This window comes from Mobula hypostoma, chromosome 24 (genome assembly GCF_963921235.1).
Source record: "Mobula hypostoma chromosome 24, sMobHyp1.1, whole genome shotgun sequence".
Taxonomy (NCBI): Eukaryota; Metazoa; Chordata; class Chondrichthyes; order Myliobatiformes; family Myliobatidae; genus Mobula; species Mobula hypostoma.
The window spans coordinates 33,835,448-33,849,914 of record NC_086120.1 but is presented as its reverse complement, the minus strand read 5'-3'; the positions used below and the strand labels follow the sequence as shown (position 1 = coordinate 33,849,914).

Here is a 14,467-nt window from a genome sequence, read left to right as displayed (position 1 = left end):
GGTTTTCGTTGCTGTGAGTCTGGACTCACAGGGACACCAGACCAGGGAAGGACAGCCCAACTCACTGATGGAGATTAGAGCCCTGTGATTGCGTGGCAGGGCAACTTTGGTGGTGATTGACAGTGGCAGTATGGAACCCTGGCAGTATGGCAGCAGGAGCCAATAAGAGTGTGGGGCCAGATGGAAAAGGAGCCAAGTTCTTCATCACTCCACCAGGGATGTTCTGGGATCTGTTTCAATGGACAACACTCTCCATACACTGCTTCATCTTAGTAACAGTCCCTATCCCTACACCACCTGTGTTAGCACCACCCTCCTATCTTCTTACCATCCTGGTGCATTGCCTAATTCCCTAGATATTTTGTTAAGGATTCAAAGATTCAAAGTACATTTATTGTCACCAAGTACGTATACGGAATACCACTCTAAGATTCATCCTCCTGGAGGCAGCCACAAAATGAAGAACCCGTGGAACCCATTCTAGAAACTATCAAACTCTCACCGCATGGAAAAGAAATCAAATAGAACCAATGGCAAAAAGTCAGCAAACAACACATAGAATTTCAAACATCAGACCAGGAGTCCAGTTGTATTCAGTTTAGTTCAGTGTCACGCTTCTAGTCTACTGCTGGCTGACGGGCAATGCATTCTTCGCTGAAGCACTCCAGTCTGTATTGATCACCCTTGCACAGCACAGCAAACAAAAAGAGTAACCATAATCAAGAAATACATGCATCATGAACCTCAAAGTCCCACAAAATGAGTCCACAGCCTCACCGAGCAATCCTTGTAGCGTGTAGCTCAAGGCTCCTGTGCCTTCCTCCGACAGCAGCCGGTGAGAGGGGGAGGAAGACCAGTCAAACGCAGGCAGGTGCCGCCAAACAAGCAGTTCCGTGAACTGTCTGCGGGACGTTGCTGTCGGTCGCATTGTCCGCTGCTGCCATCTTGCTCCAAGATCATTACCAGGTGCGTGATGCAATATCGAGGGAGTTCAGTAGACCAAGCCTCCTTCCACGTGGATCAGACCAGTGGCCTGCCCCAATCACTACCCATTCCCTGTAGCCGCCCTTGTGGGCGTTATAATCCATCGTCCCATCTCCAAAATTCATCCATTAACTTGCACCCCCCAATGAAAGGCATTAACCAGATATTCATCCCATCGTGTACCAGCTGCTGGGTGTCTCAGACAGCCTTATTATTAGCAGAACATCTCAATGGAAAACAGCCATTATCTGATCTTAGATGCCTCGTTTGGTCTCTCCCTAACAGAAATATTCCCTTTATCCACTTCTCTGTCTTCTGTACTATGGAACATTTACATCGACTCACTTTCTCAATTTCATTTGAAGGGTTCTGGCCCTGAAATGTTCTTTCAGAGTTGCTCTCCGATTTTCAGAGTGTTTCTAATGTTTTCTGCTATTTCAGACTTCCAGCATCTGCAGATTTTTTTTATGAACATTCATATCATTGGCTTTTGTGGGATCTTGCTGTGCCTAGGCGTAAGACACCACCAGCACGAACATTTGCTTCTCCTTGTTAAGGTGTCTCTGATGCATCTTTCTCCCATAATCTATTACACAAACCATTATGAATTAAAAATCTACTGTTGTCAACTGATGTCAGTGGGGAATGGGTAATAAGACACAAGATACCATGGCAACAGAAACCATGTGATTTAGGGTATGTAGTGTTTAATCAACAAAAAGGTGGGGAAATCTGTCATTCTGGAATCAGGTACTCATCTACAAACAAAAACCATACTCATAAACATGAGGTATTTTCTTGCATTATTCATTTTTTTTCTGTGCCGTCTGTCCTTCTAAATTAAATCTTCATTAAACTCTCTTGCACAGCTTCCAGCGAACAATTAAACAATGCTAGCACAAGAAGGAGCTCGCCGGGAGCTATAAACCACAAGAAGGCAGACACAGGGGGATTCAGGGAGTGTTCATTGTGCAATTACGTGGAGTACAAAGGGAGTTTTCGCTGCACTGTTTCAGATGGTCTGTCTCACAGCAGCAGACTGGCAGCCTGCCTCGCTATGTCCTTGCCTCAGCCCCAGTTACAGCAGCAAAAACGAGGGCCGTTCATCTGGGGAGAGGTTTCTGCCTAGCAGTCTCCTTCTTTCGCTTCTGAAGGGGTTTATTAAACTGTCTTGGATGACTTACCTTGCCACATCGATGAGGAGCAGCAAGATGCTATTTTGCACCAGAGAAAAAAAATGACACAAAAACGTGAATATTTGTGACTGATAATGAGACACTTTGGCTAAAACAAAGAGAAATTGAGTCCAATTTTCCAGCTCTCATCCGTATCAAGAGCTTGTCCAGGTACTTGTGACCTTCTAGGGGTTTATGAAATCATGAGGGACGCAGAGAAGGTGAAAGACCTCTGCTTTTTCACCAGGGTGAGGGAGTCCAGAACTAGAGATCATAGCTTCATAGTGGGAAGGTAAAGACTTAAAAGGAACTTCAGGGTTCCTTTGTGGAACGAGTTACTGGGGGAAGTGGTAAATGTAGATACAATTACAACATTTAGAAGATATTTGGACAGGTAGGTGGATAGGAAAGGTTTAGAACAGGGGTTCCCAACCTTTTTCATGCCATAGACCCCTACTGTTAACCGGGGGGTCTGTGGACCCTAGGTTGGGAACTCCTGGAAGGGATATGAGCTGAATGCAGGTAAAAGGCATAAACTCAGTCAGACATCTTGATTGGCATGAATGAGTCGAGCCGAAGGGCCTATTTTCCATATAATTTAAAATGCATGCAGTGCCCAACACAGGCAAAGAGTAAACAGTACAGTAAACAGCTTGTTGTCCTAAGGGACAAGATTTCAGTGGTGGCAGGGTATTCATTAGTCTCACAGCCTGAGGGAAGAACTTGTTACCCAGTCTGGCAGTCCTCGTCCTGATGCTCCTGTGGCTCCTTCCTGATGGTGGTGGATCAAAGAGATTGTGGAATGAGTGGTAAGATAATCCTATTTTATTCTCCCCGCTTTTCCATCAACTCTCTTGTGTATGACATAGGCGATCATGGTCTTATGACCGTGATTGCCCTTGGCAAATTTTTCTTCAGATGTTGTTTGCCATTGCCGTCTTCTGGGCAGTGCCTTATCAAGGTAGGTGAACCCAGCCATTATCAATACTCTTCAGAGATGGTCCACCTGGTTTCAGTGGTGGCATACCCAGGACTTGTGATAGGCACCACCTGCTCATGTGACCATCCACCACCAGCTCCCATGGCTTTACATGACCCTGATCGGCGGGGGAGGGGGGAGAGGAAGTGGGGCTAAGCAGGTGCTACACCTTGCCCAAGACTGACCTACAGATTAGCAGAGGGAAGGAGCGCCTTACACCTCCTTTGGTAGAGACAATCTCCACACCGCCACCCGATTCATCTACACACCGGGGCAATTTGCAGTGGCCAATTAACCTACAAACCATCACTACTTTGGGATGTGGATGGGAAATGAAACACACAGAAGAAACCTTCTAATCTGGGTCACATGAAGCCTGGTTATGTGACCCCTGACACCAAGCAGGCGATCTCTGAGAGTATTGATAATGGACGGGGTCACTCGTCTTGTAAAGACGCCGCCCAGAAGAAAGCAATGGCAAAGCACTTCTGTAGAAAAATATTGCCAGGAGCAACCATGGTCATGGATAGAGAAAAGAATAAGAAGAACAAGTGAAAAGACCATGATTGACCACATCATACAACATGGAACATGATGATGATGATGATGAATGGGTGCCTGGAATGCCCTGCCATGGGATACGGTGGAAACAGATACAATGGTAATATTTAAGAGATATCTAGAAATACACATGAACTGACGGGGAAATAGAGAGATACAGATCATGTGCAGGCTGATGGAATGCCACATGGTGGGAAGAGGGCCCTGTTCCTGTACTGTACTATTCTGTGCTATGTTTGATGTCAACGTCCTCCAGTAAGATCTTCTATGCTGGTTCTAAATCCCTATAGGATCGATCATTCTTCATGAGACAATAACTTCACCTCTTGAATCAATTTTAGTATTCATTTTTTCCGAATTGCCTTCAAAGCAAGCATATCCCTTCCTAAGTACAGTGTTCTCAGTGTGATTTCACCAATAACCTGTAAATTATACAGAGGCTATCCTACTGGTATTTTTAAAATGTGTTTTAGCAATACAATGCGGAGTAGGCCCTTCTGGCGTTTCAAGCTATGTCGCCCCAGCAACCCCTGACAAACCAGATTAACCCTAAAATATTCTAATCATGGGACAATTTTCAATGACCAATCAACCTACCTGGGACATCTTTGGACTATGGGAGGTAACTGGAGCACCCAGAGAAAACCTACACACTCCATGGAGAAGACAGAATGGCACTGGAATTGAACTCTGAACTCTTCATCGCCCCAAGCTGTAATAGCATCGTGTTAACCACAATGCTACCGTGCTCTTGCAATGAAGGTCATTGTTATGTTTGCCTTTTTAATGACATGCTGTATCTGCACACTATTTTCTGTACATCTCTTGTACAGCTGCACCCTGTAGGATCTCTCCTCTTGGTCCTCTGCACCCACCAACACAATTACCCAATGACTCAATCTCTATGAACATGATAAGCTCCAAAGATTCTGGTAGCCTGAAATCAAAAGGTTAAATATCAACAGAAGACATCTTTCAAATATTCTAGGCTAAATTATATTCCTTTTTGCATTGTCAAATCAATGAAATGATCCCAGAGATCAATAAGTATATTTGCCCAAGATAATCCACGCAGGAATAATTTCCAACATTTCTCAAATTCTGATAGCAATGCACACAATAGTCACAGTAGAACATTCAAGTAATCTGGTGTGGAGAATAATGTGAACAGTGATCACAGGTAGATATTTCAGACTCAAAAGCAAAATAGTCCCGATCCTGGAATGGAAATTACGAAAAGAATTTTCTTGACATTTTCAGCAGATCAGGCAACATCTGTGGAAAGAAAAACTTCCAGATGGATGATCTACTATCAAAACAATAAACTCTCTAATTTTCCCTCCAGTAATGCAGCCTGACCTGATGAGTACTTCCAACATTTTCTGTCCTTCTTTCTAAATATTCCTGCGATTTTTGATCAAAGCTATAATGGAAATATATTCAGCCAGCATAAAAAATACTCCACCATCCCAGACATTCTCTTTCTCCCTTCTGCCATCGGACAGAATATACAAAATCCTGAATGCATGTACCACCAGGCTTCTACCCAGCTTTTCTAAGGTTTTTGAATAGTTCCCTAATACAATAAGATGGACCCTTGAGCTCACAATCTACCTTGTTATGATCTTGAACCTTATTGTTTACCTGCACTGCACTTTCTCTGTAGCTGTTGGACTTTATTCTGCATTATGTTATTGTTTTACTTTGATTAGATTAAGATTTTTAGAAAATAAGATGAGCCTTGTTTGCCACATGTACCTGGAAACATACATCGTTTACGTCAAATTAAATCTGTGAGACTTGTGATGGGCAGCCCACAAGTGTTGCCAAGTTTCTGGTGACAACGCAGCATGCCCACAACTTGCTAACTCTAACTGTGCATTTTTGGAATATGAGAGGAAACAGGGAGAACATACAAACTCCTTACTAGCAGAAGCAGGAACTGATTGGCGATTTATTTATTTGTTTATTTATTGGGTTACAGCATGGAGTAGACCCTTCCAGCTCTTCAAGCCACACCGCCCAGCAACCCCCACTTTAAATGTAGCCTAATCACGGGACAGCTTACAATGACCAATTAACCTACTACCCAGTACATCTTTGGACTGTGGGAGGAAACTGGAGCACCCAGAGGAAACCCACACAGTCATGGGGAGAACATAGAAACTCCTTCCAGACAGCAATAGGAATTGAACCTGGATCACTGATACTGCAAAGCGTTGTGCTAACCGCTACGCTCTGCGATAGAGATCCTTGGCACTGTAATAGTGTTACACTAACAGTTGCACTACCGTGCTGGCCCAAGGTGAGGACGCTGGATTTTTTCAAAGAGCATCCTTAATCCACGTTTTGACCCCAGTCTGATATCCCCAGCAGCACAGTTCCAGTTACGGCTGATCAGCTCCCATGCTGGTTTGACACCATGTCACAGCAGGAGAATATTGGTCCAGAAACATAACCTTTAATCTATGTATCATATAGTCACTTGCTGCCTGGTTGTTTAAAATAGTGAGAGCTCTGATGTCTTGTGTACTGTCTCCCAGCAAGAATCAGCACCCATGGGAACATCAAACTGGATGGAAGAATTTTATCTTATAGTTTTCTATCAAGGACATTAATATGATACTATATTAAAAAAGGACCTTGGAGTTAATATCAGAGTATGTATACAGTATACAACCTGAAATTCGTACTCTTCACGGAGATCCACGTAACAAGAAAGCCATTGAGTGAATGATAGAAACATTGAAGCCTCAAAGCACCCTCCCCCCCCTCAGAAGCAGCAGCAGAAGCATCGACCCATCTTCCCCCACCTGTGCCAGCAGAAGCCCCGAACCCCACTACCTCCCGAACAATTTTTCCACCATCCCTCTCCACTTCCTCTGTTTGTAATGATTAGACCATACTTACCCCTTCGCTCCAATTAAATTATTCCATTTCCCTGTCAATCCTTTTAAACTTTGCTTAATTTTGGAGGTGGAATCTCAATCTTGATTGAAAAATGAACCCAAGGGCTACTTTCTTAACAGATTAATGAGTGGATGTCTTCATGTTTAGCACAACACATCCACTCTACAGCAACTGTTTCAAAGGACTCTACAATCATTTCTCATTCTTTGTTTTTCTTCCACGATATACCTTTAATATTTTTAAATATTTAGCTTGTAGTTAAAGTTTCTTCTTAAAGATACTATAATCATGTGCAAAGCTCAGAATGTTATGTATGTGGGCCAGTGATGTTGTGGGGATGGAACTGGACTCTCTCACGGTGGTGTCTGAAAAGAGGATGCTGTCCAAGTTGCATGCCATCTTGGTCAATGTCTCCCATCCACTACATAATGTACTGGGTGGGCACAGGAGTACTTTCAGCCAGAGACTCATTCCACCGAGATGCAACACAGAGCGTCAGAGCGTCATTCCTGCCTGGGGCCATCAAACTTTACAACTCCTCCCTTGGAGGATCAGACACCCTGAGTCAATAGGCTGGTCCTGGACTTATTTCATAATTTACTGGCATAATTTACATATTACTATTTAACTATTTATGGTTCTATTACTATTTATTATTTATGGAGCAACTGTAACGAAAACCAATTTCCCCCGGGATCAATAAAGTATGACTATGACTATGTACATAGCTCTGCAGAAGAGTGCAGGTGTTGCATGTATTAGGTCTGGGATTTAATTCGGGGCATCTCCAGGGTGATGATGTTGATTTTTTTTTCTTTTTAGATTGGCACGGTAGCGTAGCAATTAGCTGTTATAGCACTAGCTACCCAGGTTCAGTTCCACCACTGTAAGGAGTTTGTACGTTCTCCCCATGACCGCGTGGGTTTCCTCCCGGTGCTCCTGTTTCCTCCCACATTCCAAAGTCGTAGAGGTTCGTTGGTGAAAATTGTTCACAGGGGTGTAATTGGGGAGCAGGGACTTGTTGTCCTGGAAGCACTTGTTGCCATGCTATTTCTCTAAGTAAATCAAATAAGTTAGTGGTCGGTCCAATCACAAACAAGAAAAATCCTGCAGACGCTGGAAATCCAAGCGACACACATAAAATGCTGGAGGAGCTCAGCAGGCCAGGCAGCATCCATGATAAAAAGTACAGTGGGCGTTTTGGGCTGAGACCCTTTGGCAGGACTGGAGAAAAAAAAGATGAGGAATAGATTTAAAAGATGGGGGTGGTGTGAAGAAACACAAAGTGATAGGTAAAACTGGGAGGAGGAGGGATGCAGTAAAGAGCTGGGAAGTTGATTGGTGAAAGAGGTAGAGGGCTGGAGAAGGGAGAAGACAGAAGGCCTTGGAAGAAGGGAAGGGGGGGCTGAGCACCTAATGGCATGAACATCAATTTCTCAAACTTCTGGTAATGCCCCCCCCCCCACTTCACATTCCCCATCCATTTTCCCTTTCTCTCCTTATCTCCTTGCCTGCCCATTTTCCCTAGTCTAGTCTAGCAATGGAACAAAGATGCTTCATCCCTGAAAACCCTTCGGTAAGTCACCTTTGTACTCTTCCTAAACATCACCTTTCCTGAAGTGGACACAGCTGTGACTGAACTATTGCTTTATAAAGGTTTGTCGTGACTTCCCTGCTTGTATACTCTGGCTGATACAACATTGACTCACTTATGACAGTTGAGTATTACTTACAGTAAAGGGTAATTGAGACATGATCTGATGCCAAGATTAACAAGAGAAGCAGAAAGGATCACTTCAATGAAGAATGTTTCCACACCCATTGACGTCATGTTTTCAGTTCCACCAATACTGAATAAGGTAGATGATGTTGTAGCGCTGTTGGAGATTGGCAGGTATGACATCATGGGCATCACTGAGTCGTGGATGAAAGAGGATTATTATTGGGAGTTTAATATCCAAGGATACATATTGTATTGAAAGGACAGGCAGGTCGGCAGAGGGTGTGGGGTGGCTCTGTTAGCAAAAAGAAATGAAATAAACTCTTTAGGATTGGAAGATATAGAATCCTTGTGGGTAGAGTTAAGAAACTGCAAAGATAAGAAGAACCAGATGGGAGTTATTTACAGGCCTCTGAACAGTAGCCAGGAAGTGGGATATAGAAAAGGTGTGTAAAAAGGGCAATATTACAATAGTCATGGGGGATTTCAATATGCAGGTAGATTGGGAAAATCAGGTTGGTTTTGGATCCCAAAAAATGGAATGTATATAATACTTATGAGGTGGCTTTTTAGAGCAGTTGTGGTTGAGCCCAGTAGGGGAACGGTAATTCTGAATTGGGTGTTGTGTAATGACCCAGATTTGATTAGGGAGCTTAAGATTATAGGAATCCTTGGGAGACAGTGATCATATTATGATAGAGTTCACCCTACAGTTTGAGAAGGAAAAGCTAAAATTAGATGCATCAGTATTACAGCGGAGTAAAGAGAATTACAGAGACATGAGAGGAGCTGGCCAAGGTTGATTGAAAGGAGACACCAGCAGGGATGACAGTAGAACAGCAAAGGCTGGAGTTTCTCGGGACAATTTGAAAAGTGCAGGATACATCCCAAAGTTGAAGTATTCTAAAAGGAGGATGATGCAACTGTGACTGGCATGGGAAGTCAAAGACAGGAAAAAGACAAAAGACAGGGCATACAATATAGCAAAATTTAGTGAGAAGTCAGAGGTTTGAGAAGCTTTTAAAAGCCAACAGAAGGCAATTAAAAAAGCAATAAGGAGGGAAAAGATGAAATATGGAGGTAAGCTGAAGAGATTGTGGAGGCATTAGAGATGATGATCTTTCAGGAATCACTAGATGTTGGAATGGTTCCAGAGGACTGGAAAATTGCAAATGTCACTCCACTCTTTAAGAAGGGAGGAAGGCAGAAGGAAGGAAATTATAAACCAGTTAGCCTGACTTCAGTGGTTGGGAAGATGTTGGAGTCCATTATTAAGGATAAGTTTTTGGGGTATTTGATGGTGCATGATAAAGCAGGCCAAAGTCAGCATGGTTTCCTTAAGGAGAAATCTTGCTTGACAAATATGTTGGAATTCTTTGAGGAAATAACAAGCAGAATAGATGAAGAAGAGTCAGTGGGTGTTGTTTACTTGGATTTTCAGAAGGTCTTTGTCAAAGTGCCACTCATGAAGATGTTTAACAAGATAAGAGCCCATGGTATTACAGGAAAGATACCAGCATGGATAGAAGATTGGCTGACTGGCTGGAGGCAAAAGGGGACCTGTTCCGGCTGGCTGCCAGTGACTAGTGGTGTTCTGCGGGTGTTGTTACTGGGACCGCAGGAGAACGGGCAAAGAAATGGCAGATGAAATATAGTGTCGGGAAATGTATGGTCATGCACTTTGGTAGAAGGAATAAGGGTGTAACCGATTTTCTAAATAGGGAGACAATTCAAAAATCAAAGTTGCAAAGGGACTTTGGAGTCCTTGTGCAGGATTCCCTAAAGGTTAACTTGCAGGTTGGGTCGGTGGTAACGAAGACAGATGCAATGTTAGCATTCATTTCGAGGAGTAGAATGTAAGAGCAAGGATGTAATGCTGAGGCTTCATAAGGCATTGGTCAGACTGCACGTGGAGTATTCTGAACAGTTTTGGGCCTCTTATCTAAGAAAAGATGTGCTAGCACTGGAGGAGGTTCAGGATATTGATTACTGGAATGAAAGGGTTAATGTGTGAGGTGTGATTGATGACTCTAAGGATGTGCTCACTGGAGTTCAGTAGAATAAGGAGGGATCTCATTGAGACCTATTGAATACTAGCCTAGATAGTGGGGATGTGGACAGGATGTTTCCTACAGTGGGTGAGTCTAGTACTGCCTCAGAATAGAGGGATGTTCATTTAGAACAGGGATGAGAAGAAATTTCTTCAGCCAAAGGGTGGTGAATCTGTGGAATTCATTACCACAGACGTTTGAGGAGGCCAAGTCATTGAGTATATTTAAAGTGGAGGTTGATTGGTTGTTAGTTAGTCAGGGCATCAAAGGTTATGGGGAGAAGGTGAGAGAATAGGTTGAGAGGGATAATAGAGCAGACTTGATGGGACGAATGGCCTAATTCTGCTCCCATGTCCTATTGTGGTGTTTCATTAACACAGGAAGAATGTCATGCCAAGAGGAAGCACATAATCAAAAATACTGTTAGATTTTATTAAAACATCTGGGAGCTCAAAGCTGTGTTTCCATACAACACATTAAATAAAAGGGTACAGTGATTGACATGGTTTCAATACTGGCTGTCTGATAATGTAGGCAATACAAGGTCACAGGATCAACAAAACCTTTTATCATTACAATGTTAAACATATTCTTTCTAACTGATTGGCAAAATTAAAGCAGTGCTTATGATTTTAACATTTTGACTCTCAAACTTCTGGAAGGATACTAACCTAGAGCACACCCCTGGAATACTCAGATAATTAACCCAAGACCACCCCCATCCCAGCACTAACTGCACCTGTAACCCACAGCCTGCTACTCACCTTCCCAACCGCGTCTCATTGAGCTGAAAACCTATAGAAACCGCACTATGAATCTTTCATATGAATTTCAGCCAAATGCATTAACACATTTATTATTAATATTGTGCAGTACGACTGCAGCCCAGTAGTTCATATTTTATGGAAGGAGACTAGACACTTAATTGGAGAGTTAATTTGTGCAATCAGACTGGACATCCAGACAGGGCCCTATTTCAAGCCAGCACTTCCAGGCAAAGGGACACTCTCCTGTCAGTGGAGGCACTAAGGCGAGGAAATTAGGTAAAGCTCACAATGGTCCAGAAGCCCATCGGCATTGCGCTGTCTGGGTCTCAGAGGCAGATGGGCACTCGGGCAGCAGGTGCTGCCTAGATCTACGGAAGAGTTAGCTCGGCAGGATCCAGGACATCCAAAGAAGGGAGCAAAATGGAAGGGTAGGGAGCAGGTGGTGATGGCGAAGTGTCTAACAAAGAGAAGGCTTGTGTTTATATATAGTAATTTGCTCTTCAAGGATGTCCCAGAATAATTTAACCCTATGATGTGCAATCATTCCTGCAGTCCACTCAGTGGCCACTTTATTAGGTATGACCTGTACCTAATAATGCAGCCACTGAGTGTATGTCCGTGGTTTTCTGCTGCTGTAGCCCGCCTCCTTCAAGGTTTGGCATGCTGTAAGTTCAAAGATGCTCCTCAGCTCACTACTGTTGAAACGCATGGTTATCTGAGTTACTGTAGCCTTCCTGTGGCTTGAAACAGTCTCGCCGCTCTCCTCTGACCTCTCCCATTCACAACGCGATTCTCTCCCACAGAACTGCTGCTCGCTGGATGATTTTTTTTTTGTTTATCGCACCATTCCCTAGACCAGGGGTTCCCAAACAATTTTTATGCCCCGGAGCCTTACCATGAACTGAGATGTCCGTGGACCCCAGGTTGGGAAGCCCTGCTCAGAGACTGTTGTGCGCAAAAATCCCAGGAGATGAGCAGTTTCTGAGATACTCAAATCACCCCATCTGGCACCATGGTCAAAGTCACTTAAATCACATTATTCCCCATTCTGATGTTTGATCTGAATAACTGAACATCTTGATCATGACCGCATTCTTTTATGCATTGAGTTGCTGCCACATGATTGGCTGATTAAATATTTGCATTAATGAGCAGGTTTACCTAGTAAAGTATCCGCTAAGTGTATAGTTGCAGTACAGCAAGATCCCAGAAGGAGAAGCACAGTAATAGTTAAATAACTTAGTTTTGTGATGTTTCGGTAATGAATATTGACATGACCCTGTGGATAACTCCCTGGACTCTCTGAAAGCACAGTGCCTCTACACGGGAACATTACCCGAGACTTTTTTGCACTTGAGTCCGAACAGGATTCAAATCCATAACCTTCCGAATCAATGCCAGGAGGACCATTTACTGAGCCACACAGGCAAGGACAACACATTTCCTTTGATAGTTTGTGATCTGTGCCCCACAGATAATTCTTAAAAATTCAATCCTTTGTCATTAATACACTACCAGACACAGTCGCTTTGATCACCCAAACCTGCAAAATAGCAAGGAAGGGTTTCATCTATTGCTTCTTTCTCAAAAGTATCACAAGATCTGTGTTTAAAACAAATAAATAAATGCAGAAAATTCTGCAAATAGACTGCAGATCGGTCAACTTTCAATAAATTAACCATGATGACCTTTCAAATGGAAAAGCTCCCGTTACACAAGTCCCTGTGCAATATTATTTTATTTCAGATGCTAGAGGGGCCCCTGAGTTTTTACTTTATCTTTATTTCTTGCTTCATATTTAGAGCATTTGCAATATTTGCTTTTTGTATATGTGCCAGCCTCCAACCTAGGGGCAAGATGCAATCTATCATGCGTTTAACCTTGAGGAATCCTCATTTCTAAAACGTAAACACAATTCCATGCCTGAATGTATTCAGTGGTCTCCAAACACCCTGCAGTGATGCCCTATCCCATGGCTCACATATCTAGTGAATGGATTGAAATACTCAACTCAGCAAAAGCAATGATTGGTACAAGAGATAAAGAGAATCAAAAACAGAACAAAACACAAGCATCGTTGCCTGATGCTATTATTCATGAGCTATGGAGCGACCTGTCAGACTGTACCTTCAGAATGCTGTTTAATTGTGCGCACACACAAACAAAAACAGAAGCAAACAACACAACCACACACGGGCTAAATCCTGTGTGTACCCAGCATTAAAATTCAGTACAGACTTACCTCATCTCCAAAAAGAGAAGAATGTAGAAATGAAAGAAGCCAAAGCAACCCCATGAAAGATTGTGCCTGGCGAGATGCTGCATTCAGCAGCTGTGAGACTGGCTCACTGCTGAGGGCTTGGTTTGTGGTAGGGACATTTATTTCTCAGCCCACCAGATGGCAGGTTTCCTACCACTTCATGCCACTGTTCTGCAAAAATATATATTTCCTTAAAGTCTCGTATGTAAGAAAGAAGGTCACAGACTTACAGCCAGAAACGACAATGAAATACTTAATTTAAGAATATTCAGCATTGAGGGTGATAATTGGATTGAAATTCAGAAATTTAAGTAAAGGATTTGCAACTGAATTTGCATCTGTTATTCTTGCTGGTGTTTTGTCAAACAGCTCAGCATTGATGAATTTGCAAATTGCATGAAAGTGAACACTGACATCACCAAGTGGTCACAGCAGGTATTTACACCGCAGTTTGTTCACAAGATTCAAGGTTCAAGATTGTTTAATGTCATTTCCAGGTACACAAGAGTAAAGGAGAACAAAATAATTGTTACTCCAGATTCAATGCAGCACATAAAAAAACACACCAAGATAAAGAACACAATAATAAAAAAGCAAATATAAATATGTATATAATACAGCTTATATACATTGATTGATTATATGGACATAAAGGAGTGTCTGTACTTAAAGGTGACTTTGACAGAAAATGATAAAGTAGTGACGATGAAGAATGTGATAGGGCAGGTTAATGGAGGTGTTGATCAGCCTTATTGCTTAGGGAAGGTAACTCTTTTTGTGTCTGGTTGTCCTGGCCTGGATGCTATGTAGCCTCCTTCCTGATGGGCAAGAAACCTAAGCACCAAATCTCACAATCAGTGATAGATTCAAACTACACCAAAAGTTTTATCAAAGAGGCTGGTTATAGATTGAAAGGAGAAAGCTGGAAGAGGCACAGAGATGTGAGGGGTGGGGGGGGGCGTGATTCCACAGCTGAGGGCTCAAGGAACTAAAGGATCAACTTCCAGTGGTGGAGAGATTAGATCTGGGGATCCGCAGGAAGCCAAATTTGAAAGGTGTA

General features: G+C 42.9%; 1 protein-coding gene across 1 annotated transcript in view; it reads right to left on the bottom strand.

Moving 5' to 3' along the window:
* The window catches only part of apc2 (APC regulator of WNT signaling pathway 2), a 244,093-nt gene extending 230,622 nt beyond the window's left edge, over positions 1 to 13,471 (bottom strand). Inside the window, exon 1 of the mRNA XM_063032030.1 lies at positions 13,390 to 13,471. Within this exon, the coding sequence (XP_062888100.1) occupies positions 13,390 to 13,443 (54 nt within the window). The 5' untranslated portion in view covers positions 13,444 to 13,471. The remainder of the gene's footprint in view (positions 1 to 13,389) is intronic.
* Positions 13,472 to 14,467: the final 996 nt, after the last annotated feature.